The 27,749-nt window shown below is 44.2% G+C and overlaps 1 protein-coding gene across 1 annotated transcript in view; it reads right to left on the bottom strand.

Annotated features, from left to right (window-relative positions):
• Window positions 1-27,749, bottom strand: part of LTK (leukocyte receptor tyrosine kinase) — a 125,147-nt gene that overhangs the window by 70,202 nt on the left and 27,196 nt on the right. The window contains exon 2 of the mRNA XM_068161420.1: window positions 2,624-2,737. Coding sequence (XP_068017521.1) covers window positions 2,624-2,737 — 114 coding nt within the window. The remainder of the gene's footprint in view (window positions 1-2,623; window positions 2,738-27,749) is intronic.

Here is a 27,749-nt window from a genome sequence, read left to right as displayed (position 1 = left end):
CAGATCTGCACATCACTGTGGCTTGGGACATGCTGTGACCTGAACCTATATCCTCCTCCAGCCTCTTGCTGCACTCCCCAGCCTTATTTGGCCTGCTCACTACTGGAGGTTACTGCCTCTCTTAACCTGCCACCTGTGCTAACCCCTTGAACAGTTTCTCTGCCCACCTCATCAAATCCACACAGCTTGGTAAAGGTCTGCTGCACTGTCGAGCCCATCACTTTAAAATAGAAGCCACAAGCAGATGAAGTGACAAATAGTGTGTGTGTATGTGCAGTGACAGCTTCCAGCAGGGCACAGGAAGGAGGACACCAACCACTCTCCTGACTCTGCTGGATCAAGGGAAAAATGTCTGAGCTGAGCTTCAGGCTATGGTTTGATCATCCTGTAAAACAGGTCTCAGTAGCCCAGAAACACCACCGCTGTGTGAGACAAAGCAGAGCTCAGATCCAGACCTGCTGTGCTGTTTCAAATTTATTAAAGTGTGACAGGTTAGCTAAGTGCTCAGACTTATTTTCAGCATTAGTAATATTTTTTTTTTAATCAGGTGAAAATCTAGTTGGTCATAAAACCCAGAAAGCTGTTTCGCTCACAACAGCATGACAGTGGAAGAGAGCAAGATGAAAGCTCAGGAAAGCTAAGAAAATGATGGAAAAAAATTCTTTTGAAAATAGAAAGTCACTTGAAACTGATATTTCTGACAAAATCACTTCATTAAGTTTTACCAACACACACAATTGCAGTATTATGGCCTGTACAAATATAGGCTTAATCCTTTGAGTGCGTGTCATGTAATAGAGTTTGCAGCTTGGGTAAATGAACACAATGTTCTCTTTCAAAGAGAATCTAATTTCCATGGTCTCACAGTATCACAGTATCACCAAAGCTGGAAGAGACCTCAAAGATCATCGAGTCCAACCTGTCACCACAGACCTCATGACTAAACCATGGCACCAAGTGCCACGTCCAATCCCCCCTTGAACACCTCCAGGGATCATGACTCCACCACCTCCCTAGGCAGCACTTTCCAGTGGCTAATGACTCTCTCGGTGAAGAACTTTCTCCTCACCTCAAGCCTAAACTTCCCCTGGTGCAGCTTTAGACTGTGTCCTCTTGTTCTGATGCTGGTTGCTAGAGAGAAGAGACCAATCCCTTCCTGGGTACTCCAATCTGTATGAAGCCTATCTACCACAACCTGAGGCTTGAGGGGATCTGAATGGCTGGAAGGATTTTGAGACAGAATCATAGAATCAGTCAGGGTTGGAAGGGATCACAAGGATCATGTAGTTCCAACCCCCCTGCCATGGGCAGGGACACCCCACACTAGATCAGCCTGGCCAGAGCCTCATCCAGACTGGGTTTAAACACCTCCAGGGATGGGGCCTCAACCACCTCCTCGAACAACCCATTCCAGGGCTTCACCACTCTCACAGTGAAGAACTTCTTCCTCACGTCCAGCCTGAATCTCCTCATCTCCAGCTTCATTCCATTCCCCCTAGTCCTATCACTACCTGATATGCTGAGAAGTCCCTCCCCAGCCTTCTTGTAGGCCCCCTTCAGATACAGGAAGGCCACAATAAGGTCACCTCGGAGCCTTCTTTTCTCCAGACTGAACAGCCCCAACTCTTTCAGTCTGTCCTCATAGGAGAGGTGCTCCAGCCCTCTCATCATCCTCGTGGCCCTGATCAACCTCCCAAGATGAGGGAAGTTGTTGACATCCAGTAAAAAAGGACTCTAAGGTTTCTGGTACCAGATCCCACACATTACATTGTGATGGAAAGATCAGTTGACAAGAAACAGTTGTTAGCATAAATCACAGAGCAAAAGAACTGGATGCCTCCATGTGGTCACAGTGAAAGAGAACACTGAAAGCTGCAACCTCTGACTCTACTGTGTACCACCCTACAGATACTCAAAAGCCACCTTGACAGGGAGGTGGTGGAGGCCCCACCCTTGGAGACATTCAAGGTCAGCCTTCATCGAGGTCTGATCAACCTGATCTAGCTGGGGATGTGCTTACTGCAGGGGGGTTGGACTGGATGACTTCTAGAGGTCCCTTCCAACACAGTACATTCTATGATTCTATGGTCATAGGCAACTTGCTGTAGCTGACTCTACCTGAGCCAGAGGCTTTTGACTAGACAATCTCGAGAGGTCCATTTCAACCTCAACCATTCCGTGGTTATTTCACTAAATGAAAAGGCATCATTTCACCTCCAATCCTGCACACCACTGACAACTGGCTCTGTTCTTCTAGGCATGTATGAAGTACAGTGTTTGCTACATCTACTGTATCACCACAGTTAGACCAAATTCATCACACCTACCTCACAAGCATTTTGTTCAGCTTACTGGGCTTTTAGAATGCTTGCAAAAAGAAAATTCCAGTTGAAAAGAAAGGTAGGTAGCTCTAGAGTTGCTGGTAAGCAGCTTCACTAATTAGCTCTTATTGCAAGAGCTCCCATCCCCAAATCTGGTGGATTTCACTGTGATGATGGAGAAGATTTTTCAGGAAGAAATTCAGCATCATAGCTTTCTGATAAAGGGTCTTTGTGACTGTCAGCCTCTATCCTGCACCTCGATCCTGGAATAAGGCAAACATAAGGAAGAAGACTTGAGGTACCTGGTTTAGAAGTCTGATGCAATGGAACCATCCTATTTTTAATCAGGGAATGCTTCTGAGGTGGACTTTGTGATGATGAGTTTTCTTCCTGTGGTCCAGAACAGGAGACAACAACTGCAGCAAACCAAAAAGAACAGAAGACTACTTCAATGTTTCCATCCAAATCTATGCTCCCCTATTGTTGAGCATGAACACACATTTAACAAAGCCCTGTTACACTACACTCATTACAGTGTACTGGTACACAACTGTCTACATGATGTTTCAGTGCAGCACTATCAATTCCCAGAAACATAACCAAACCTGATGTATTCTCTGTGTTTCTTTGTCCACTCCCATTTTTAACCAGTATATAACCTCTAAAGGGGCACTCTATATTCCCAGTAGTGCTTGTGTTGCAGTTACAATACACCTATCTGCTGGCCAACAACTGCACCTCTAAAGATTTCAGGTTGGATGGGGCTTGGAGCAACCCAATCTATTGAAAGATGTCCCTGCCCATGGCTTGGGCTAGGTGATCTTTAAATCACTCTGCGATTAAGAGTAAAATATATGTCTATACAATACACAACAAGGATTTGTCAGCACTCATTTGGGAGGATCTGCATGAATGTTCTCATCCTCGCCACACAAGAGCACCCCATCTAGAAACAAACACTCATGAAACCTTTGCACCAATGCACACATCTAGAGAACAGATTTCTTTCTTGCTGACAGGCATGAAGGCTGAGATTTCCAAAGGCTGAGATTTCCAAAGGTAACTTTCCGCCACCTGCTATCTAGTAGAATAGAGAAGAGAAGAGAAGAGAAGAGAGAAGAGAAGAGAAGAGAAGAGAAGAGAAGAGAAGAGAAGAGAAGAGAAGAGAAGAGAAGAGAAGAGAAGAGAAGAGAAGAGAAGAGAAGAGAAGGAGAAGAGAAGAGAAGAGAAGAGAAGAGAAGAGAAGAGAAGAGAAGAGAAGAGAAGAGAAGAGAAGAGAAGAGAAGAGAAGAGAAGAGAAGAGAAGAGAAGAGAAGAGAAGAGAAGAGAAGAGAAGAGAAGAGAAGAGAAAAGAAAAGAAAAGAAAAGAAAAGAAAAGAAAAGAAAAGAAAAGAAAAGAAAAGAAAAGAAAAGAAAAGAAAAGAAAAGAAAAGAAAAGAAAAGAAAAGTCAAGTCCAGGTTGGAATAGAATTAACCAGGTTGGAAGAGACCTTTGAGATCATCAAGTCCAACCTATCATCCAACACTGTTTAATCAACTAAATCATGGCACCAAATACCTCATCCAGTCTCCTCCTAAACACCTCCAGTGATGGTGACTCCACCACCTCCCTGGGCAGCACATTCCAATGGTCAATCACTCTTTCTGTGAAGAACTTCCTCCTAACACCCAGCCTAAACCTCCCCTGGTGCAGCTTGAGACTGTGTCCTCTTCTTCTGGCGCTGGTAGCCTGGGAGAAGAGACCAACCCCCTCCTGGCTACAACCTCCCTTCAGGTAGTTGTAGACAGCAATGAGGTCACCCCTGAGCCTCCTCTTCCCCAGGCTAAACAACCCCAGCTCCCTCAGCCTCTCCTCACAGGGCTGTGCTCCAACCCCCTCCCCCCTTCTCTGGACACGTTCCAGCAACTCAACGTCTTTCTTAAACTAGTAATCATACCCTTGTTATTAGCTCCCCTGCCATATCTTATGTATCATATTATCATATATCAGTAAAGACTTCCATTGGTAACTGTGACATTTGGTTATAATTATGTCACCAATACACATACATTCACCCATTTTTATTCAGATCAAATCTTGGAGTCCTGATGCAAAGTTTGGCTGTGCTGGATAAAAAAATCCCCAAGATCTCAGAAGGTATGAAAGGCCATAGAAATTATTTTCTACTTCACCACTATGAATAGTAAATCCAGACTGATAAGATTAACTTGATTTAAATTGGAGGTGTTCTCCTGGACCAAAGTTTTGTTATTCATACTAAAACAAATCCACCAAAATTAATACCCATTGTAGTATTTCTGACAGCTAAACTATTCAGTACCTTCTGACTTCTCTCTGGAGAGAAGCAATAGCTTTTTAATTTATTTACCCTGTGCATGTGTACATACATAAGTCTCAAACTAAGTATGCAGGTTTTATTATTTGAATAAATTTAAGGTTGTCCCTGGTGTTTTCTAAGAATCATAGAACAGCTTAGATTGGAAGGGACCTCAGAGATCATCTACTCCAACTGCCCCACCATGGGTTGGGATGCCTCTCCACTAGACTTGGCTACCCAAGGCCTCATTCAACCTGGCCTTAAACACCCCCAGGGAGGACGCATCCACAACTTCCCTGGGCAGCCTATTCCAGAGTCCCATCACCCTCATACTGAAGAACTCCTTCCTAAGATCTAGTCTAAACCTACTCTCTCTCAGCTTAAAACCATTCCCTCATGCCCTGTTGCTGGACACCCATATGAAAAGTCCCTTTCAGCTTTCTTGTAGGATCCTTTCAGGTATTGGAAGGCAGATATAAGGTTCCCCCAGCTCCTTCAGACTATCTTTGTGAAGAAGCTGACTAAAGCAAGAATGGAATGGAATGGAATGGAATGGAATGGAATGGAATGGAATGGAATGGAATGGAATGGAATGGAATGGAATGGAATGGAATGGAATGGAATAGAATAGAATAGACCAGACCAGACCAGACCAGACCAGGTTGGAAGAGACCTTCATGATTTGGGTTGGAAGGGACTTTTAAAGATCATCTAGTCCAACTTCCCTGTAGTGAACAGCAGCATGTTTATCTAGATCAGATGGCTCAGAGCCTCATCTAACCTTGCCTTGTATGTTTTCAGAGATGGGGCTTCTGCCACCTCTCTGGGCAACCTGAGTCAGTGTTTCACCACTCTCATTGTAAAGAATTTCTTCCTTGTATCTATTCCAAATTTCATCTCTTTTAGTTTAAAACCATCAGCCCTCATCCTGTCACAACAGGCCCTGCTAAAAAAATTGTCTCCACCTTTCTTATAAGCCCTCTTTAAGGACTGAAAGGCTAATATAAAGTCTCCCCAGAGCCACATCTCCAGGCTGAGCAATTCCAGCCCTCTCAGCCTGTCTCCACAAGAGAGGTGTTCCAGCCTCCTGGTATTTCCACCCCCTCCAAGGTTTTAAAGAAATTACTTGCTTTCAAACTTTAGCCATGTGGGTCATGAATTCAGCAATATTAAAATGTTGCAATCGTGTTACAGAGGAGACAAAGATGTATCTACCTGCCATTGAAAACAGCTAAGATACTCTCAGCAGAACTAATTTGAACAGCAATATTATGAATATGAAGACATATGGAAGGGTCCAGAAAAAATAAACCAAAATAATAAAGAAGCCAAAATCTGAACAATTGTTCCACTTCTGCAAACTCACTGCTGCTGTGAGTTTTTCAGCAGTATCTGGTCTGATTTTAAACTCCTACAACCATTTCTATTTTAATATGTATGGCAATGTGCATCAATCACACTGAGTAAACTGTCTCATAGCGTGAGGATGCTGTATCCTCTCATCTTTTATTACACTACTAAAGACAGTCATCAGTCTTTTGGGGGTTCCAGGGAAGGAATAACTTTAGAACAGAACAGCATCATGCTGCAACAGCAGCATATTCTGATGACAGACCTTTGATCTCCACAGATCAGCTGTCAAACTACTTGCTCTTTTGCCTCTGTATTCAAATAGAGAGGCTATTACTGTTGAAAAGGATGATTCTTCGTTAGATATATAGAATCATAGAATTAATAAGGTTGGAAAAGATCTCACAGGTCATCAAGTCCAACCTGTCACCTAACACCTCCTGACAACTAAACCATGGCTCCAAGGGCCACATCCAAGACTTTTCTGAACACCTGGAAGACCAAGGATGGGTCACCTGCCAACTGGCAGCAGAGGCAAGGTGCAGAAAGTCACCTGCCCTGCCCACCCCAGGCAACAGCTTTGGAGGGAGCAGCCCAAAATGAAACCACAACTGTCCTGAGCTTCAGCTTGACCCAAATCCTCTTCTCATCTTCTCCTTGGCCAAAACTCTCCTGAGCTCCTCCCTGGCCCAAAGCCTCCTCAGCCATCCTCACTGAAGTTATGTTCTGAAGAAATCTGTGGCCACTGATGAAGATGATACCTCCAGGGAGACAGAGAGAGGCCACAGCAGGCACTCGAGCACAGCTAGAGGTCTGCTGAGTATGATATTGACAGTAATGCCCAGGGAGGTGGTGGAGTCACCATCCCTGGAGGTGTTCAAGAGGGGACTGGACATGGCACTTGGTCATGAGGTCTGTGGTGACAGGTTGGACTTGATGACCTTTGAGGTCTCTTCTGACCTTGGCGATTCTGTGAAATCCTCCCCCCCAAAATATGAATTGTTATGTAGTACTTAGCTGGTCACAGGTTGGCCAGCCTTGTGAAAGGCTTGCCCTATGAAAAAATCCATGCTAACAGTCAATCACATAGTACAAATACATCTATTTCACTGTATTAGAAGAAATTCTGCTGTGAAAAGAGAACAAGGCCTTTGGACAACTTGAGGCTGCTCCTCCCAACTTATGCTCTGTATCCGTTGAGATGTTGCTCAGTTCCCTATCTCCTGGATCTTTGTTAAGCCCTGCTGTAGCTTCAGTATTTACTACCCTCAGGGCTCTCTGTAAAGTCTGTTCCACCCACTCATCTCCTCACGCACTCCAAGCTGCTCATATAGCTTGGAAATAGCCTGGATGTCATGGGACTGACAAAACACTGTGCAGTCATGGCATAGGTACTGCTAGAGACATTCCTCCTGATAAACTAAAATGCAAGCAAAATATTTCACTTGCACTCCACCCCACCCCCCAGTTAGATAGAAACATCTTTGGGATTTTCCTCCTCTTTCTCCTTGCAAATACTTGAAACAAGGATTTACTGCTTTAGCGTGGAAAACAAAACAAAACAAAACACCAACTTCATTGCCATTGGTGATGGCTGAGACAAAGTAGGTACAAGAGGTTTTTTGTGCCCTTAAATGTCTGTGGAGTTTGCTGGTCTGGTGTTAAGACTTATTAAAACTTAACTGCTGCTTTGTCACAAAAAGCACTGCATGAAACCTGGTCTGCTATATTACACTGTCCACTGCTCAGACTGTCAGCAACAGCCTATCCAATGCTGCCAATAAGCCAAGATAGGTCCTGCAAATGCATGCTAACAACTCTATTTACCAATGCTGGGAAGATGTCATTTACTGAACTGGGCATATGACAGGAAGGAAAGGTAGTCACCATAGCTGAGCTCACAGAGAGACAAATCATGCTTGCCCAGAAGACCCCAGAGTCACTTAGAGGCATGGAGGTGAGAGCCCACCTGGAGTACTGTGTCCAGTTCTGGAGCCCCTATTACAAGAGGGATCTGGAGATGCTGGAAGGTGTCCAGAGAAGGGTCACAAGGATGATCAGAGGGCTGGAGCACCTCTCCTATGAGGACAGACTGAAGGAGTTGGGGCTGTTCAGTCTGCAGAAGAGCAGGCTCCCAGGTGACCTCATTGTGGCCTTCCAGTATCTGAAGGGGGCCTACAAGAAGGCTGGGGAGGGACTTCTCAGGATCTCAGGTAGTGATAGGACTAGGGGGAATGGAATGAAGCTGGAGGTGGGGAGATTCAGGCTGGATGTGAGGAGTAAGTTCTTCACTGTGAGAGTGGTGAAGCACTGGAATGGGCTGTCCAGGGAGGTGGTTGAGGTGCCGTCCCTGGAGGTGTTTAAGCCCAGGCTGGATGAGGCTCTGGCCAGGCTGATCTAGTGTGGGGTGTCCCTGCCCATGGCAGGGGGGTTGGAACTAGATGATCCTTGTGGTCCCTTCCAACCCTGAATGATACTATGATACTATTTTTTTCCTCAGAGCAAAGAATTTCTGGCTGAGGTTGAGCATGAGACTCGCAGTATGACTCTTATCCATGCTTGAGATTCTAGATAGCAGTTTTGTAATTCTCCAGTCCAGCTTACACTCATACTTTATATCTCAAGGATTTTTTCCCTCTCACTCATTCAACCTCTCTGTCTGAACTAAAAATCTAGTGCACGTAATCACTTAAAGAAAATTCTTCACTTTCTTCCAAAACTGGAAACTCCAGAGATGCCTTCAATAACCCCACACCATACCCTCTAAAATATACCAGTATGCAATTCTAGTATGACATGAATTTCAACATGGAACATAAAATAACGGCTATCACTTATCAACTATGTGATTTCTTTGTCCTGATCAGCAAAAGGCAATGATTTAAGTGAAAGGGAATAGAATAGAATAGAATAGAATAGAGTAGAATTGAGTAGAATAGAATAATTAACCAGGTTGGAAAAGACCTTCAAGATTATCGAGTCCCACCTATCACCCAACACTATCTAATCAACTAACCCATGGCACCAAGCACCCCATCCATCTCTTCCTAAACACCTCCAGTGATGGTGACTCCACCACCTCCCTGGGCAGCACATTCCAATGGCCAATCACTCTTTCTGTGAAGAACTTCTTCCTAACATCCAGCCTAAACCCCCCCTGGTGCAGCTTGACCCTGTGTCCTCTTGTTCCGGTGCTGGCCACCTGGGAGAAGAGACCAAGCCCCACCTACCTACAACCTCCCTGTGGGTAGTTGTACACAGCAATAAGATCTATGATCTTAAGGTATTCAAATATAGATTTTAAGGTAAGTCTGCCATAAAGGAAGATAAAGCTGATCAAAATGACACAGTAAATATAACAACATTCAACTGTCACAGCAATAATCTAGGTACAGCACAGATCTGTCAGCTTTTTTCTGTAATCAAACCCACTAAAATCAGAAGCCTCCAGCACTCAGAAGGTAATTCCATTTCTTTCACTGTCTGGCAGGAAAAAAAAGCATTCAGACACCTGGAGGGATGACTTTTTTTCCCTGAATCTTGCTGTTACTTTACAGAAGAGAAGAAAATTGCAGAAAACACTTAGAGAACTCATGATGGGAAATCAATTGCAGGTCAGCCAAGCCATCTTCTTGCCAAAATAGGAATTTCCTTTAGAACATTTTCTAGGGTTCCCCCCAACATCAAAATAGCAACTCAGTACTTCTTACCGCTTCTCTGAGAACATAACTAATGCAGAGGTGAATAGATCTGACTGTCAGGAAGTCAGACTAGGCACAAATAAGCCTCTTTGTCTCCTACCCATCCCAGGTTTAGAAATTAGTAATCCTGTTCCGTTGCTGCTTGTTTATTAGCCAGCCTCATCACGTTGGCAGTAGGCAATTAAAGAACTCCTCTTTCAGTCCTTGGTGCCTTGATTAATTTTATTCTTGACACCTTGACTCTCTGCTAAACAAGTGATTTTTAATTCCTCACTTTTCTATCATCTCCCTTGGTTGCTAATTTAACACCATCCAAATGAGTCTGCCTAACAAGCCTAGGAGGCTGCTTCCCCTCCAGTGTGCTGGACGCCAGTCAAACCATACGGTCTCATTCCCCCCAGAGAATATAGGCATGCATTTCATAGACCCAAGTCTTACACAACATAGCTGACTGGCAGAATACTTGGCAGAGAGGGGTGGGAGTTTTTGTGTTTGGGGAGTTTTGTCTGTCTGGGGGGTTTGGTTGGTTTTTGGTGGGTTTGGGATTTTTGGTTGGTTGGGGTTTTTGGTTGTGTTTTTCTAGTTTTGGTTTTTTTGCTAATGGAATGGCATGGCATGACATAGAATAGAATAGAATAGAATAGAATAGAATAGAATAGAATAGAATAGAATAGAATAGAATAGAATAGAATAGAATAGAATAGAGCAGAACAGAGCAGGTTGGAAAAGACTTTTGAGATCACTGAGTCCAACCTATCATCCAACACTATCTAATCAACTAAACCATGGCACCAAGCACCCCATCCAGTCTCTTCCTAAACACCTCCAGTGATGGTGACTCCACCACCTCCCTGGGCAGCCCATTCCAAAGGCCAATCACTCTTTCTGTGAAGAATTTCTTCCTAACATGCAGCCTAAACCTCCCCTGGTGCAGCTTGAGACTGTGTCCTCTTGTTCTGGTGCTGGTTGCCTTTGGGTTTGTTTGATTTTTCACCTTTCTATATTGTTTGATGTGCAGAACATGAATGACACTTAAGGACATATTTTGTATGTCCTTCTTTGGCATCATTAAAAGACTTCTAAAAGCTAGCTATATTCTGAGAAACTAAACCCAGACATTTATGTTAGTATGGACTATCCTCAGTAGCTCCTTGCTTATTTAGTTTAAGGAACTGACTCAGCTGTGGCAATCCTACCTAGTATCTCATCCACAAAAGGCAGAAAGCCATCTCCTTGCCCACCTGCTGGCTGCTGACAAGAATCTTCCTTGAAGGGTGGTAAGTGGATCAGTCTGAGTTTTTCAGAGCCAGGCACAGAGCAATCCCCTGTTATGATATTCACTTGGATTGCCCAAGAGCATTTGCAGTTTCCACGCGATACAAAACGACTAGACATTTATGATTGTACAGAATGCCTACACTCCTCCTTCCTGCTGCTCACAGCATGCCTGCTTCCTGGCTGCTGCTAGTTACACAAAGTGCTGCTTTGTCTCTCATTCTATTTCCCCACTTTCTCTGTTTGGTCGCTCAGTGGCTCAGTTCCTTCCCTGGATAGGGATGTTTCCTGAGTCATGTTGTCCAACCACTCTTCATCCTCTCCAATATTTTGCAGAGTGTGTACTCATCCTTTCACACCTCAGATCTTTGTTTGCAGTTAAACAAAGACTCTTTAAGCTCCAGCACAACAGTACACTGCAAGTTCCCACCACTGTGCTACAGCTACCAGACAGCTCAGAGAAAATTCCTTGCCCAAGCAATCTTCATTTTTCTCACAAACCTCACCTATTAGGTAAGATGCAAGGTGGAATTCTTCAATCCTTCTCTTGACACCACTTCCCTAAACTGGCATACTGCCTTTGAAGAGCAACTTGCTAATTATGATTTCTTATCCAGCTTTCAGGGTACATCTACTGAAATAGACCTGAATGACTATTTTAATTACAGTTGAGAAATAGGATGCCAAAAAACCTTCATGAAATCCAAAAATATGCCATGTGCTGCATCTTCCTTATCTAGTCATTGTGTAGTGTATACATGCACACACTGTCACATTAACATGGAAAGATTTCTCTTTCTAAAGCACAGCTACTCATTACTCATGTCTATTTTCATAACAGTAGCTGCTTATTACTCACAGATAACAAGAGCTAGGTTTTGCATTGTGTCTCACCACTAACTAAAGCTGCCAGGATTCAATCAAATGCTACAGAACTGTCCAAAGCCTTCCCAAGGACTTTTGCATTGTGCTGTTCAGGGGACCCCCATTCTGCTCTACTTCTTATATTCTCTTTGTTCAGACTGGGATGGTTCCTGGCAGAAGAGGCATCTACTCCACTTTGTAAGCTGTGTAGATGAGACCCTAACAGTTAACCCTAACAGTTGTACCAGTGTTGGTTCTGAATAAAAGAGATTTGTCCATATGACCTGAAGATTCATTGACAATCAACTCCTGTTTTCCTTTGTGCAATTTAATTGGTCTGAGCTACTGCCTTGCATCTGAAGGTTTGTCATTCCTGGAGTGATGGCCAACATTTGCTACTTATATTACATCTATGCTGGAGTCAGCAAAATTCCAAATACTGAACTCTTAACACTGAAATCTTAACTTTTCCTTGGCCCTTCCACTTAAGTGGGGGGGAGGGGAAATCAGAATAAAGAGAAAATAAAGAGAAGCTCTGTTTTTCTCACAGGGAAATATGGATCTGTCAAAACCAGAAGGATGATAAGCTGCAGGGAGAGGAAGGATGCAAGCTTTTCATGCTGGCTTTGTCGTTAGAGGAAAGGGATGTGAAACTGCACCCTAAGATACCTGTTTTAAAACAAACTGTCAAAGAGCCATCATCACAGAGGGAGCATTGCTTGGATAAGTGGCTTACATGAGTTGGATAACTCCAAGATGAATAAAATTAAGGAAGTTACGTCTAACCCTTAATAGAAGCTTTCATGAAGCTCCAAAGAAGAACCAAGAAGGAATACATGATGGAAACACGTTTTGCCTTCCAAGGGAGCAGCACTTCAAAGCTGTTGTGCTCTTGTGCATAGATTTAGAGGAGGCAATATAATTGTTTTATTCCTTCAGAACAGCACTCATTATAGGGATTTTCAATTGCAGCTTAAAAGGAAATATGTATGTGTGAATTCACACATGTAGATGCGACAGGCATAATTAGTCACAAGGGAAGGTGAAGGAAGATACAAAGCCTGTTGCTGCAGACAAAGCAGAAGGGAAGGGCTCCCTCAAAAGACTCCCTGTAGCCCCACTCTCTGCTGATGACCATAAAGAGCTGAGCAGCGACTTGTTTTTTTCATGGCATGCCTTTCTAAGTCCATTACTTAATGGGGAATGCTAATCTTTTCCAAATATTCAGGTGGAAACCATTATAGAACTTGGTTGAGGTTGAAACATGCCTTCTTGACTCTACAATCTGTTCTGAGTTCAGAGTTTGTAACATTAACACGGTGAAATGATGCGCAATACCTAGCTGAAGGAAAATATTACAGTGCTTTGCAAACAGATTGTTTGCCATACTGAATGACTCATTTTGATTAAATCAAACCATAGATTTGGAACAATTCTCTTTGTGAAAACTGTTAAGATTTTGACTCCTCATCATGATTAGAAATGAAATCGTAGTTCCAAACCCAGGCAGATGGGTTTTCGACTAATACGCTAAGATGCTCAAAACCCCCTTCTGTGAACTGGCCAAGCAGCTGATAAAACTCAGCAAAAGAGAAACAGAATACATAGTTGCTAGACTGTTGCCACCTAGGAGACGTTCAGCTACTAGTTTCAGGATGCCTCTGCTTTTTGTGCCTTGTAGCTGAAGCCCTGTGTCCCGGCCCCTCAGCTTCCATGGCACGGCAGTGCAACATTTTGCAGCAAAAGAGAAATCGTGTGCCAGCAAGAAAGTTTAAAGAAATACGTTTTCAGATCCAGTTTTTTGATTGAATTACTACAAGGAATGTGGAATTGATCTGGTGGAATGCAATTTAGTAAAAGGAAAATGATTTTCAATTACTTGATTTCGCACAACGTAACTTAAGCGGAGAGTCAAAAAGGGTCTTGAAGCTGTCCTTGAGCTCCCTTGATCTGCGAGGTTACTTAATGTTCCTTTCTACCCCTTTATTACTAGAAACAGCCTGAGGAATGCTCTGTATGCGCCGCTCCAAGAATCCCTCGGGGGCTGCTCCACTTGCCGAGGCTATCCAAGCACAAAGGCACATTTCCTGCACTTCTTTTTTACTTTGATCTACTTTTGACACAAGGATGACTGCCAACAACTCTTCATCATCTCAGGATTCCCCTCTGAAAGTTTAACCCTCGTGCAGCAGTCAGATATCAGGATACTCCATACACCATTAAATGCAGTTTTATTAGATACACACCTTGCCAAGGTAACTCTTCTCAGATAGGAGCACAGACCTTCCCACTACAGCATTGTGTCTGGCAGAGACACTATGCTGGGGCAGGGTTCCTATCCCACTCTGCTATCAGCTCTCTGAGTCTCTGTGTATAACAATACAGATGATGAGATCAGCCTCTTGGGGAAGGAGCTTTCAGCAGAATGAAGGAAAAGTGTGATGCAATTATTTGGTTACTGTTGCCTTAGCAAGCCACCTGGGTCACCTAAAGGAGAAGGAAGAAGTATCACAGCCAACACCAATTTCCTTCTTCAGGACTCTAGGCAAGTGAATCCTACAAGCTTTTCTCCAGTGTACAGCTTCTGTATGAATCTGTTAGGAGATTATTGAGGGATCAGAAACTCATCCATACAAGGCAGATAATTCCTTAAAACCTACCAAACCCCTCACTCTGCTGAAGGCCATGTGGCTACCATTGAATTCTGCAGCACATAGATGACATCAATAGCAGAAGAGAAAAGACAAAACCTCTTGCATGCTCCCAGTTTCCATGCTAATACTCAAAGCCCCATGCACAGTATCACAGTATAACTTAGGTTGGAAAGGACCTCGAGGATCATTGACTCCAACCTATCAACACAGACTCCATGACTAGACCATGGCACCAAGTGCCACGTCCAATCTCCTTTATCAGAATAAACCTTTATTAGAATAAACCAAACCAGGTTGGTAGAGACCTTCAAGATCATCGTGTCCAACCCATCAACCAATCCAACCCACCCAAACAGCTAACCCATGGCACCAAGCACCCCATCAAGTCTCCTCCTGAACACCTCCAATGACAGCGACTCCACCACCTCCCCGGGCAACCCATTCCAATGGGCAATCACTCTCTCTGTATAGAACTTCTTCCTAACATCCAACCTGAACCTCCCCTGGCGCAGCCTGAGACTGTGTCCTCTTGTTCTGGTACTGGGTGCCTGGGAGAAGAGACCATCATCCGCCTGTCTACAAGAGAATACGGGAGAGCTGCCCGACGAAGTGAACCCCCGAGCCGCAGCAGAGCCTTTTAAATTCAGCCACTCCCGCCGCTGGGATCACGAGTCTGACCACGTGAAAGAGCGGCTGCTCCTTCCCCGCAGCAAAACTCGGCAGCGATGGCGATTCCCGCAGCCCGAAAAGGAGAGCAGCGGCTGGTCCCCGGCGGTTGCTGGTCTGGGACACCTCTTGAACACCTCCAGGAATGGTGACTCCACCACCTCCCTGGGCAGCACGTTCCAATGACGAATGACTCGCTCGGTGAAGAACTTCCTCCTCACCTCGAGTCTAAACCTCCCCTGGCGCAGCTTGAGACTGTGTCCTCTTGTTCTGGTGCTGGTTGCCTGGGAGAAGAGACCAACCGCTTCCTGGCTACAACCACCCCTCAGGTATTTGTAGAGGGCAATGAGGTCTCCCCTGAGCCTCCTCTTCTCCAGGCTAAACAATCCCAGCTCCCTCAGCCTCTCCTCATAGGGCTTGTGTTCAAGGCCTCTCCCCAGCCTTGTTGCCCTTCTCTGGACACGCTCAAGTGTTTTGATGTCCTTCCTAAATTGAGGGGCCCAGAACTGGACACAGGACTCAAGGTGCGTCCTAACCAATGCAGAGTACAGGGCACAATGACTTCCCTGCTCCTGCTGGCCACACTATTCCTAATGCAGACCAGGATGCCATTGGCCCTCTTGGCCCCCTGGGCACACTGCTGGCTCATATTCAGGTGGCTGTCGATCAGCACCCCCAGGTCCCTCTCTGTTTGGGAGCTCTAACAAACTGCATGTAAAGTGCTTCTCAATACAATTGTGCCCTGAAGACAGCAGACACAGCTCTGCACTGTGTCCTCACACCCACAAATGTGATATTCACACACAGAGAGCCATTTGCACAACTCTGCCCAGCCATGGAACAAGAAAAGTTTTTTCAACACACCTATTTTTCACAAAGAGAAAGCACTCAGCCATTACTTTGAGGATATATAACGAGCCAGCTCCATGTACAGAGTTGTTTCTAAGATATGGCAATGACAAATGTAGCAGAAAAAATAGGAATTAAAACTACTACTTTGGGAAAGAATCAGATATCATATTTTCAGCTGCAAAAGTAATGTTTGAGAAAGAGGGGTAGTTTAATACACATAATGACGTTTGTAAAGAGTAAGCACCCATTTCTTTTGATCATACCCATCTTTAAGAACATTGTTTGTGGGTTTCTGCTACTAGACATACTGATTTCTCTTCTGAACAACAAAATCAGGCACAAATCCAGGCTGGGCAGTGACTGGCTGGAAAGCAGCCCTGAGGAGAGAGACTTGGGGGTGCTGGTGGACGAGAAGCTCAACATGAGCTCTCAGTGTGCACTTGCAGCCCACAAAGCCAATCAGATCCTGGGCTGCATCAGGAGAAGTGTGGCCAGCAGGGCAAGGGAGGTGATTCTCCCCCTCTACTCAGCTCTGGGGAGACCCCACCTGGAGTCCTGCCTCCAGTTCTGGAGCCCCTATCACAAGAGGGATGTGGAGGTGCTGGAAGGTGTCCAGAGAAGGGCCACAAGGATGATCAGAGGGCTGGAGCACCTCTCCTATGAGGACAGACTGAAGGAGTTGGGGCTGTTCAGTCTGCAGAAGAGAAGGCTCCGAGGTGACCTCATTGTGGCCTTCCAGTATCTGAAGGGGGCCTACAAGAAGGCTGGGCAGGGACTTCTCAACATATCAGGTAGTGATAGGACTAGGGGGAATGGAATGAAGCTGGAAGTGGGGAGACTCAGGCTGGATGTGAGGAGGAAGTTCTTCCCCATGAGAGTGGTGAAGCCCTGGAATGGGTTGTCCAGGGAGGTGGTTGAGGCCCCGTCCCTGGAGGTGTTTAAGCCCAGGCTGGATGAGGCTCTGTCCAGGCTGATCTAGTGTGGGGTGTCCCTGCCCATGGCAGGGGGGTTGGAACTAGATGCTCCTTGTGGTCCCTTTCAACCCTGACTGATACTATGATAAAATCCTCCTGGTGGAACCAAACATACCACACTGCGAACTTCCTCTATGTCCTTTTCTTTCAACGCCCTTTCTAATGACTAACTGCTTTATTAAGAAGATTAGGATGTCCTTGCCTTTGCCTAGTCTCTTTAAAACAGGCTTTGCTCTCAGCTTCATTGTAATGAAAAAGGAGGGAGGAAGAAGAAAGAGTTACACCACCCCTACAGAAAGACACAAGACCGAAAGTGCCTGCTCTTTGTTGTTTCTAGCACCTCTATTCATCACTTCTGGGAGTGCTACGGAGATGATATTCATCTCAACCCAAGAAGGAGCGAGAGATTAGGAAACCTCTAAATAATTATACATTAAAAAAAACCCAAACCAAACCAAAACACACACACAAAAAAAACCCCAACAACCAACCAACGAAAAAAACCCACCACTAACAATAGAATAGAGTAGAAGTAGAAGTAGAAGAGAAGAGAAGTAGAATAGAGTAGAATAAAATAGACCAGACCAGGTTGGAAGGGACCTTCAAGATCATCGTGTCCAACCTACCATCCAACACCACCTAATCAACTAAACCATGGCACCAAGCACCCTATCAAGTCTCCTCCTGAACACCTCCAGTGATGGTTACTCCACCACCTCTTCAGGCAGCCCATAAAACAACCACCAACAATAAAACAACCAACCAACCAAAACCCCCTCAGAGATACTGCAAATTCACCAGTAAATTAATCAATCAATCAAATCCAAGAAAACACTCCCACACCAAGAACAGCTTATAAAAAACCACCCAAGCCACCAACAAAACAAACAATGCACATCATTTGGAGCAGAATAGTTAATGAGGATGGAAGATGCATATGAGTTATTTGATTTTCTTTTTCCTAGGAGGCTGTGGAAAATGCTGCTCAGGCATCAATTCTATAAGGGCATCTATGGCTACACAGCAATTGCTAATGTGCTGGTACACGAAGAGCCCCTGTAAAGAAGGCAAACATTCTTGCAGCAGCAAAAGCTCCCAGTCGTTATCCTCCTAGTACTGAAAGGTACTCTGGGATTTGAAGCACAATGTGTGATCTAAGCTACTGATTTGAATATCAAAGTGTAAGAAGGAGGCTGGAATCTCTTATTCTAACATAGCACAAGTACTCCTGTTGGAATAAAGCATCCAAAGGAGGAGTCAGCAGCAGGTACAGGAGACGGAGTGTGCAATGAGAGAGGTTTGCTAGAACCATAATATTCCTGGTTGTCCTTGGTCTGTTGCTAGTATAGATATGTTCCCTGACCTCCTATCTTGACCATCCAGTTCTGCATTCGACAAAGTGCTAACGTGGTAGTCTGTGAGAGAGAAGGGTTGTTTGCATTGTTTTAAAAAAGAAAAATAGCAAGAATCAGTAGGATTAGTCATTACTAGTGTCTTTCACCTAACAGGCTTGCTATCTAGTAGCAGGACAAAACTCAGTCTGTTCAAAGAATAGAATAGAATAGAATAGAATAGAATAGAACAGAACAGAACAGAACAGAACAGAATAGAAGTGAAGCAGAACAGAGCAGAGCAGGTTGGAAAAGACCTTTGAGATCATCGAGTCCAACCTATCATCCAACACCATCTAATCAACTAAACCATGGCACCAAGCAACCCATCAAGTCTCTTCCTAAGCACCTCCAGTGATGGTGACTCCACCACCTCCCTGGGCAGCACATTCCAATGGCAAATGACTCTCTCTGTGAAGAACTTCTGCCTAACATCCAGCCTAAACCTCCCCTGGCACAGATCGAGACTGTGTCCTCTTGTTCTGGTTGCCTGGGAGAAGAGACCAACCTCCATCTGGCTACAACCTCCCTTCAGGTACTTGCAGACAGCAAGAAGGTCTCCCCTGAACCTGCTCCTCCTCTCCAGGCTAAGCAACCTCAGCCTCTCCTCACAGGGCTGTGCTCCAAACCCCTTCCCAGCTTTGTCGCCCTTCTCTGGACACATTCCAGCAAGTCAACATCTTTCCTAAACTGAGGGCCCCAGAACAGTATACAGGACTCAAAGTGTGGCCTAACCAGTGCTGAGTCCAGGGGCAGAATGACCTCTCTGCTCCTGCTGGCCATGCTATTCCTGATGCAGACCAGGATGCCAGTGGCCTTTTTGGCCACCTGGGCACAATTCTGGCTCATGTTCAGCCTACTACCTACCAGCTCGCCCAAGTCCCTTTCTGCCTGGATGCTCTCCAGCCACTCTGACTCCAGCCTGTAGCACTGCATCACTTGGGAGGTGCCATGGTCTATTCAAGAGGTCTGTGGTGACAGGTTGGACTTGATGAGGTCTCTTCCAGCCTTGGTGATACTGTGATGGGGTTCTTGTGGCCAATGTGTAGAGCCCGGCACTTAGACGTGTTAAATCTCATGCCCTTGGACTGCACCCATCTGCCCAGCCTCATCTGCCCAGCCTCATCTGCCCTTTCATGGAATTTCACCAGTATCTCAGCTGGCAAGCTTCAAAGTGTGTCTCAAAGGTATGAGTTGCAGTGCTAGATTTTTTGGCTTATTTTATTGTTTTGATCATTATGGAGAGGCACATCAGAAAGGTAATATATCCTACACAGCAAATAAGCAACAAGAAGCATTAAATTCAGGGAAATAAAAAGATGTGAATAATGAGAAACTTGGCCTCCAAGCACAAGCATTTCTATAACCAGGACAGGAATGTGAAAAACAACCAATGTTACTGGTTTATTTACTTCTTTCCTTTTTTTTCCTACTTGGTCACCCCTCATGTGAAAATCACTCTGGGCTCTATGACTTCAAAGGATATCCTGTACACAAGGAAAGATACCTTCACCACTTGACTTGTAATTTAATATTATGATAATGTTTTCTTTTAATGAAAGAGCAGAGAGTGTTTATTTGAAAGCTGGCTAAGGGCCACCTCTTTTTAAACTATATGAGACTGTGGTTTCTCAGAGCTATGTGAAATATCTCTTATGAAATTCCAGGAGGGAAGAGAAACCCTCAATACCTGAAGAACTGTGTCCCATTTTCAGCTCTTCCATTGATTATTAACAATTTAGGTATGGGCTGAAGTTCTGATCAATCATACATTTGACATAGATAACACAGATAAATAGGACCAGGCTGTACCCAAAGTAGAGGAAGACAAAATCCCAGATCAGATCATCTCACATTCTCAGACAAGAGACAATGAAGTAATATCATAGCAAATAAAGATGCATGGAGAGAAGAGCAATAAATACATGTGCCAGAAGAGAAGAGACAGGCACAACTAAATTGCACTCAAATATTAAAGTATTTTTGGTGGTGGTTGTTTGTTTGGTTGGTTGTTGTTTCATTTGGGGGGTGTTTGGTGGGTTTTTTTTTTAAAGGACTTGGGGAAATAAGCTGTCAGCCTTAGGTACTGTCCATTGTTTTGAGAACACATCACTGAGTTCTCAAAGTGACTATTGAGCTGCCACAAGCTGTGCTGTCAGTTCCTGCTTTAACAAGCAGAAGACTAGATAGAGCAACCTCCCAGGAACTCAGAAGATGACATAACTGCAAAACTTGCTGCTATGTTGTAGCAGGGCTACCTCTCTGGATTCTCATCTGCAAGCTGTCAAAGGCTGGAGCTAGATCTTGGGGCATCCTCCTAAAGGAATACAAGGTCTATGGCTTTTTAGTATCATAATATCAGTCAGGGTTGGAAGGGACTATAAGGATCATCTAGTTCCAACCCCCTTGCCATGGGCAGGGACACCCCACACTAGATCAGCCTGGCCAGAGCCTCATCCAGCCTGGTCTGAAACACCTCCAGGGACAGGGCATCAACCACCTCCCTGGACAACTCACTCCAGGGCTTCACCACTCTCAAGGTGAAGAACTTCCTCCTCACATCCAACCTGAATCTCCCCACCTCCAGCTTCATTCCATTCCCCCTAGTCCTATCACTACCTGATATGCTGAGAAGTCCCTCCCCAGCCTTCCTGTAGGCCCCCTTCAGATACTGGAAGGCCACCATGAGGTCACCTCGGAGCCTTCTCTTCTCCAAACTGAACAGCTCCAACTCCTTCAGTCTGTCCTCGTAGGATAGGTGCTCCTGCTCCTTGTAGGTGGGGCTTCTGCTGTGCCATAAAAATGCTGACTTCCTGAGAATTGTTTTGCTTGCAAGTTCTCCCACTACTCTTTCTTAAGCCCATTGATAAGGAAAAAGTAGAGCACACGGCAGATAGCTGTGGGCTTCCACTCAAGAAGGCAGGATCTGAATCTATACTGATACAGTCCACACAGCCTTCATCCAGAGGTATCACTGGGCATGCACGTGATATATGCCATGGATGTGCCTGTGAGTACTAGTGACTGAGGCTCAATTTTGCTTCATGCAAATTTCCCTTTGCTTTATGCAAAAGGGAAAGCCATGAAAAGACTCATTTATGCAGAAAGTAATTTTAGCCATGTGGTCAGTTCTTCCCTAACTGATAAGACTGACTTTTCTTGTGCCAATGCAATGCTTTTTTTGGACTTGGGAAAGCCCTGCTGATTATTTTTTAAAACTTCAAAAGGCATTTTTATGTTCAGAAGCTTAGACCTTGAACAAGCATCACTACAACAGAAGTCTCTCTGGGAGTTCAAGTAACAGCTTCAGAGCTCCTCAGCCATTTTCACACCACTCTAGTGTAATACCCACATGTTGTTGCTGGCTCTTCTACCTGCCATGTGGCCCCCACCTGCCTGACCTAACAGGCAGACTTGTTAATTTACATGGAAAAAAAACAACCCTTACTTCTCTGAAGGGAATAAACAACAGCAGAAAAAAACATAGTGGACCAAAAGTCTAAACAAAAAATGGCAAGGACTAAACAGAAGCTGAATCCCAGAAGTTCACATCCTAGCAGGTGAGATTTGTTTCAGTATTGCAAAACAGTATTTTAGAAGTTAGAAACACACAAGTGGGAGAGAATAAGTCTCTTTCCACTGCATATTCTCCTTACCTCTTGCTCCTGTCTGCCCAAAAAAATCTTACCTGCTCTTCTCAAAGGGCCAGACTTCCCATGCTTCCTTATATGAAATAGTACATGCCCCCCCAAAAGTGTCTTTGGCCATGATTTGTCCTGATACTGCTAAAGGCAAGATTTGAGGAAGTATGATTAGCACAGTTCAGAGGAACTGTGCAGGGGGAAAGAAAGCAGATGGTGAAAGGAAGATTTGAGGTGTGACAAACTTGCTCTTACCTAGGATGCTTGATCCTAGAGTTCTGAGAACAGAATAAATCATTATCAGGAATCTTGTGAAAAATTCTCTGCATGCAAAGCAGATAAAATCACATTTCTCTTCTTGACTGAAATCATAACCAAAGCTGCCCAGCACTTTACTGAATATTCCCTTCCAGGGACACAAAAGGAGAAGGAATATATAAGGATACATTCCCCTAGATTATGTGAGGAAAAAGCCTCCCAGTTTTAAACTCAGTTCTGAAACTTTGGTTCAGGCTACAAATAGGGGGGGGGGGGGGGGGGGGGGAAGTGGGAAAAAAACCCAACCAAACAACCAAAAACCACCACCACAGCAAAAACCCACTAAAGCCATTTGACTTGCTTGAGATTTTGGAGGAAAAACACAGTTGTGTTTGTTAAGGAAAAGGATATACCTTTTACCCTTGTCTTCAATAGACAATTTGATTCTTTCTTCAGGGCACTGTCTGTAATTCCTGTCACTAATGTCCATCACACATCTGGGAGGCCAAAAAGCTCTCTTCTCCTCCTGAAAAAGGCAGCTCTTGTTCTGCTCACATTCTCTGACATCACAATGCTCTTAACTGATTGTTTCTCTCTCTTCCTTAAGCATATTTTTAAAATCACTCTTCAATCAATACACACTCAACAACACTTCTGTTACCTTTCCCAGAGGAGATGTATGTGAAAACCCATTGCTTTAGCTCTTAGACTCAAAATCCCTCTAGCAAGCTAGAAAACCTTAGCAGCTTTATTTCTCAATTAGTTGTTAGGGTTTGCTTCCAGAAGACAGGACAAGCTAGTATCACCAAGGTTGGAAGAGACCTCAAAGATCATTGAGTCCAACCTGTCACCACAGACCTCAGGACTAGACCATGGCACCAAGTGACACGTCCAATCCCCTCTTGAACACCTCCAGGGATGGTGACTCCACCACCTCCCTGGGCAGCCCATTCCAATGGCAAATGACTCTCTCAGTGAAGAACTTTCTCCTCATCTCCAGCCTAAACTTCCCCTGGCGCAGCTTGAGACTGTGTCCCCTTGTTCTGGTGCTGATTGCTAGAGAGAAGAGACAGTTGTTGCAAATCCAAGACATTAAAAATAGAGTCAAACTTGTTTCCTCTATTTTCTCAAAAAATGTCCCCATGCATCTAGTTTGTGAGCTCTGTTATTGCAATCAGCACAGGACACAAGGCAATGACCATGAAAGGAGGTTCTGGTGGCCATGATGGTGAGCTTGCTGCAGATCTGCTTCCTTCAGGAATTGCACACTAACATTAGATGGACAAGAGAGGTGCCTACCTTAAGATAAAACAGGGAAAGTCAAAATCTGTTTGTGACTGTAAGACTTTGTGGGCAATGACCTGTCTTGATGGGGTTTGTAGTCAACACATAAGCCAAGACTGTTATCCAATTGTCTTCTGCCCATGCTTCTGCCTTTCCCAGTAATGTGGCTATTTGAGTCTGGGAAAGAAAGAGGCAGATCAGCAAACACCTAATTGAACTTGTAGCTTGTATGAAGGGGATAAGCAAATACCCTAAAAGCATATCTTACCTTTTTATTTCATTATGCCATTAGTGGAGAGACCCATGGGAAGTATTATTGGTGTTACAACCTAAGTCCCTTTCTTTAGAAATCAATCTAATAACTGAGTTACAGAGGAGCAAGGAGGAGTGTACCAAATTTGTTTGCATAGTTAGTACTTCATTTCCTTGCTGGTAGGACTGAAAATTTGCTTGGAAAACTTAAAATCATCATTTTAGGAATTAAGCAATGTAATTTCCTTTCAGCATATCCCATTAAACAGAGAGAATCTTACAGTGTGCAGCACTGTTATTTAATCTGTCCAAAACTGATTTCAGATGTTCAGGAAAAAAAATCAAGCTGGTGGAAAGGACTTCTACTTTTCGCTGCTCCTACAAGCATTACATAGCAGACAGGTTCACTTACTTTAGTTTGATACTGCTGCAGTACTGCAATTCAAACCAAGCCATCATTTAATGAGACAACTATCCATCTGGGGTGGAATGATGCAATTGGCAAATGGGAATGTAAAGAGATCAGACTTAGTCCTTGGCTCGGGTCAGAAAACCTGTAAGATAGCTCTGCTCCAATGCCACAGATTGTAGAGTTTAGCATCCCAGTCAGCTCTGCTTTTCAGCATTTCTAGCACTCTCAGCAAAGGGTGAATACTTAGTGGTCCTTTCTCATCTAAATTTCCATGCCAAGGCTGCCTTGGGCTGTGGCAGACCTTATTCAGTAACCGAAGAGACCCATATGGTCCTAAGTCCTCAGTTTTTTTACAGTGCCCTTGGCTGCTCAAGTGACTCTGCTGTCAGTAAGTCACACACTTTATTCCTCCTTCCCTTAGCAGGTTACACCATTACCGAAGCCCAAGTAGTCTGCCATGAACACCAAACCAGGCAAAAAGTCATGAAGAAACCTGGCTGTAAGGCTGCTTTATCATCAGTGACACAGCAATGGTTTTAAACAGCTTGTATATTCTCACGCAACAGAGCCAAGGTGTCCTCCTGGACTGTGTTTAGATGTTTCACATACTTCTGCTTCCTGCAGAACAGAGCTTCATCTGTGGAAGTTTCACCTCTATACTGAAATCCAGTCTTGATTCCCTGCTGCAGCTTGACCCTGCTGTAGCTCTCCCTCTGTTCTAGCTCCTTAGCACACTATATTCACTCACAACCATTTCGGGGTTAACTGCCTTTTCACTGAAGAAGCCTATTAAATATAAGACCTTTTGACCTCCAATCAGGTCTCTGAAGATGTGCATTTGATGAGTCATTTTGAATGACATTATGGTATTTCAGTGGAGCTAAATGTTGATGTTATGTGGTTTTCCTTTTGCTATTTATGTAGACATTTCTACTAACTCAGTCCACAGTATGGTAAGGACCTGGGTTTGATTGGATGCACTGAAGAGATTTGCTGAAATGAGTGAGGAGCAGTTTGTGGATCTGTTATTAGTTAATTTTTGATCTTATAATGATCAGACTGTGACTTAAAGGGTATTATTTTGCTACTGCTTGAAGTATTATGCAATATGTGGGAACAAAGGATTTAATTTAAAGAGAGTCAAATGTCTTCTAAATACCAAGGCTAAATTACATTTTATCCCTCAAGGCTTTTGGGTGTAAAAGAACAAAGAATATACAAAACATAGATCTATACACTGCATAGATTTTCTTTCTAAAAACTAGTAAGGAAATTCGAGGACAGGCTGAAATATCACTAGGCCTAAACTGGTTTAAATTCTCTGCATTAAAATCTAACTACAGCCAAGTCTAAGTCACAAAGAATTTGGATCAATAAATCAAATGATTCAATGGTGATGTCTTAAATAATCAAATTCTGAAATAATCAAATGAATGCATCAGCTAATCAAATCAAATCACAAGCTTAACACAGACAGAATTGCTTTTTATCAATCCTCCACCAAGAGATTGAAAGTGATGGCCACTTTCCTTTGATCTGAAGCTGCACCTCATTTCCAGTCTAGCACAGCGGTCTTGATGAGCTGTTCACAATATCACCAAGATTGGAAGAGACCTCAAAGACCATTGAGTCCAACCTGTCACCACAGACCTCATGACTAGACCATGGCACCAAGTGCCACGTCCAATCCCTTCTTGAACACCTCCAGGGATGGTGACTCCACCACCTCCCTGGGCAGCACATTCCAATGATGAATGACTCTCTCAGTGAACTTTCTCCTCGCCTCCAGCCTAAACTTCCCCTGGCGCAGCTTGAGACTGTGTCCTCTTGTTCTGGTGATGGTTTCTAGAGAGAAGAGACCAACCCCTTCCCGGCTACAACCACCTTTCAGGTAGTTGTAGAGGGCAATGAGGTCTCCCCTGAGCCTCCTCTTCTCCAGGCTAAACAATCCCAGCTCCCTCAACCTCTCCTCATAGGGCTTGTGCTCAAGACCTCACCCCAGCCTTGTTGCCCTTCTCTGGACACATTCAAGTGTCTCAATGTCCTTCCTAAACTGAGGGGCCCAGAACTGGACACACTACTCAAGGTGTGGCCTAACCAATGCAGAGTCCAGGGGCAGAATGACTTCCCTGCTCCTGCTGGCCACACTATTCCTAATGCAGGCCAGGATGCCGTGGGACACAACACTTAAACACTGGACTTTAAACACTTAAGTAAGTTTTAAGAGTGTGGCAGGTCTTCTGTTCTTGCATACAAAACCCTGAACACTTAAGGAAGTCATTAATGAAACAGGTTGGTTAACTTGCAGGACTGGTTCTGAATAGCCTACCTACTGGTTTCCAGAAGTCTTATCCAGTTCTTATTTACATGCAGGGAACTATTAACAGCATTACTTCCCACCATTTTAACCATGTCCACACTCTACATGTTCTGTAAAGCAACAAAGAAAGAAGTTTCCTTCTTTCAAAGCTAAAGGAAGAGAGAATGAGACATAGGTTTGGAGAGGTTCCTTGTTTTGCCATTTTAGAAGCTTTGATGCAGAGGGCTGCAATTACTGACATCAAACAATGCAGCAGCTTGTTCAGCAAACAAAAACTAGTAGTCAGATGGGATGTCTCTAAAGAGTGAGGTGTCCAAATAACATGGTCTATTTAGGGGCTTCCTGTATAGACATTGGGGAAAGTATCTCTAGATAGCAGTTCATTGTATGTCTGCCAGACATGGATTAGCAACAGAAGTGAATCCTCTCTAGACAGCCCCAGCTGGGATGAATCCCAGTGTTTCAGGACTGAACTGTTATGCTGACAGAACCAAGGACAAGTGTTTTCACATCTCAGTCACTCAAAAGTGAACTGGAGATATTCTGCTCAATAGGACTGGTGAATTGTGAGAAAGAGCCCCTCTTCCTAATACACTTTTTGTTGTTGCTTTTTCCTTTCAAAACTAAATTTAAAATGGGATGGAATTCCACTTTCTCAGCGATTCAGGGACTCTGTTATATCCAAAATCCGGGGCAGCTGACTTGTGCACCCTAGAAATAGCTGATGTGGTCTAATTCTCTTGTAAGATACGTGCTCATGGCTGCCTTGGCCAGAGTTTGTAAATGCTTTTAAAGACAACAAACCCAGAGTACTTTGGCATTTACCTTTCAAACTATGGTTTGTGTCACCACAGAGAGCCCCAATGACACTGTCAAAAGAGTCCACAGGGCAGCCAGCAGCAATGTTAACAAAACATTACTCAGCTGGGGTGAGCAGGAGATGACGTTAAGGACACTCACTTCTTCCTATCTTTGGGGTAATGGTTGGGAAATACAGGGAGTATCCACTTCATTTAAACAGATCCCAGAATGTTCTAAACTGTAACTCACAGCTGTTGCTTCCCATTCCCTACCCAAATTCATACAGCCTTACTAGCAGCTCTGAAAAGAAACAAAACAACCCCTCCAAAAACCCCATATGCACGTTCACATTCCTCTTCACCACTGTCCTGTCACTGCACCTAAGAAAACAAGAGAAGTGGAGAAAGCCTCATTT

This window comes from Melanerpes formicivorus, unplaced genomic scaffold (genome assembly GCF_026170545.1).
Source record: "Melanerpes formicivorus ecotype bairdi unplaced genomic scaffold, bMelFor1.0.p_v2 SCAF_58, whole genome shotgun sequence".
In the NCBI taxonomy this organism is placed as follows: Eukaryota; Metazoa; Chordata; class Aves; order Piciformes; family Picidae; genus Melanerpes; species Melanerpes formicivorus.
This window is presented reverse-complemented; position numbering and strand designations above follow the sequence as displayed.